The 1,218-nt window shown below is 57.0% G+C and overlaps 1 protein-coding gene across 1 annotated transcript; it reads left to right on the top strand.

Annotated features, from left to right (window-relative positions):
• Positions 1 to 395: 395 nt before the first annotated feature.
• On the top strand, positions 396 to 1,212 carry LOC115241831 (transcription factor Sp9-like; the record flags this gene model as incomplete). Its single annotated transcript, XM_029817788.1, has 1 exon — positions 396 to 1,212. A coding segment is annotated over exon 1 (817 nt), but the record flags the coding sequence as incomplete, so codon positions are not given.
• Between the last annotated feature and the right edge of the window lie 6 nt (positions 1,213 to 1,218).

Genomic DNA, 1,218 nt, shown 5'->3' on the forward strand with positions numbered 1-1,218 from the left:
GATATTATGTACCGCGCTGGCACGAAAAAGTATCCCGGTCGTCCGGTGAATCGAAACGCGCGATACGTAATTCGCCCCATAGTTGTTATTATCGATTTGCGTAATCGCACCGATCCAGCTGAAATCGTTCCATAACAAGTGTTTCCGATTTCAAAAATTCCGAAAAAGACCGGTAACGCGCGCGCGTTGTTAGCACATTGTAAATTGACGATAAAGATTATGCGAGTTCCCTGATATTTGTCGGGCATTCTTCATCAAGAATTTATTATCATATTTCTAAACATAAATTAAATGCCCGAATTATTCTTATCGTATTACGCAACAATATATACGCTAAAATAGATAAACTCTTTCTCTATGCAATGAAATTATGACTGAGCATAGATTTAATTACAATGTTACAGGATCATCCGGGATTACGAGGCACGCCTCTCGCCATGTTGGCGGCTCAATGCAACAAGCTGAGCAGCAAGAGCCCGCCGCCACTAGCGGACGCAGCGGTAGGCAAGGGTTTCCATCCTTGGAAAAAGAGCCCGCAGAGCAGCGGCAGCTCGCCGCAGCATAGCAGCAGCGCTGGCGGGGGAGGTGGAGGAGGAGGCGGCGGTAGCGGAGGGTGCACAACGACGGGAGTGAGCCAGAGACCGACGGCAACGAGCAGCGCCGGGAGCACCGGTGGTTACGCCAGAGCGCCAGTGACATCATGCGCCTCGACTGCGCCGCAATACGGTAGCGAGTTATACTTTCCCGGAACAGCGAGCGCTCAACCGGCCGGCGATCCGCATCATCATCAGAGCAGTCTCTTGGGCAAGGTCGAGGGTGCGACCTTGGGCTCGGTATACGGTAGGCATCCGTACGAGTCGTGGCCGTTCAACGCGATGCCGGGCGCGACTCACGGCGGCATCAAAGCGAGCGATGGTTGGTGGGACGTGCACGGCGCCGCGACCGCCGGCGGTTGGCTGGACGTGAGCGGCACCGTTGGCGTCGGCGTCCACGCGGCGCAAATGGCCAATTACTCGGCCGACTACTCGACAAGCCTCGCGCTGGCCGGCAATCACTTGCTGACCACGGCCACGACCGCCGGTCACAATCTCCTACAAGACACGTACAAGTCGATGCTACCGGGCGGACCGCCCGGATTCGGGCTTCATCATCACGCGGCCGCGACGGCCGGCGCCGGCGCCGGAAGTCCGCAGGCCGGCGGCGGCGGTGGCAGTGTCG

Source organism: Formica exsecta, unplaced genomic scaffold, assembly GCF_003651465.1.
Source record: "Formica exsecta isolate Colony F162 unplaced genomic scaffold, ASM365146v1 C16397951, whole genome shotgun sequence".
NCBI classification, from domain to species: Eukaryota; Metazoa; Arthropoda; class Insecta; order Hymenoptera; family Formicidae; genus Formica; species Formica exsecta.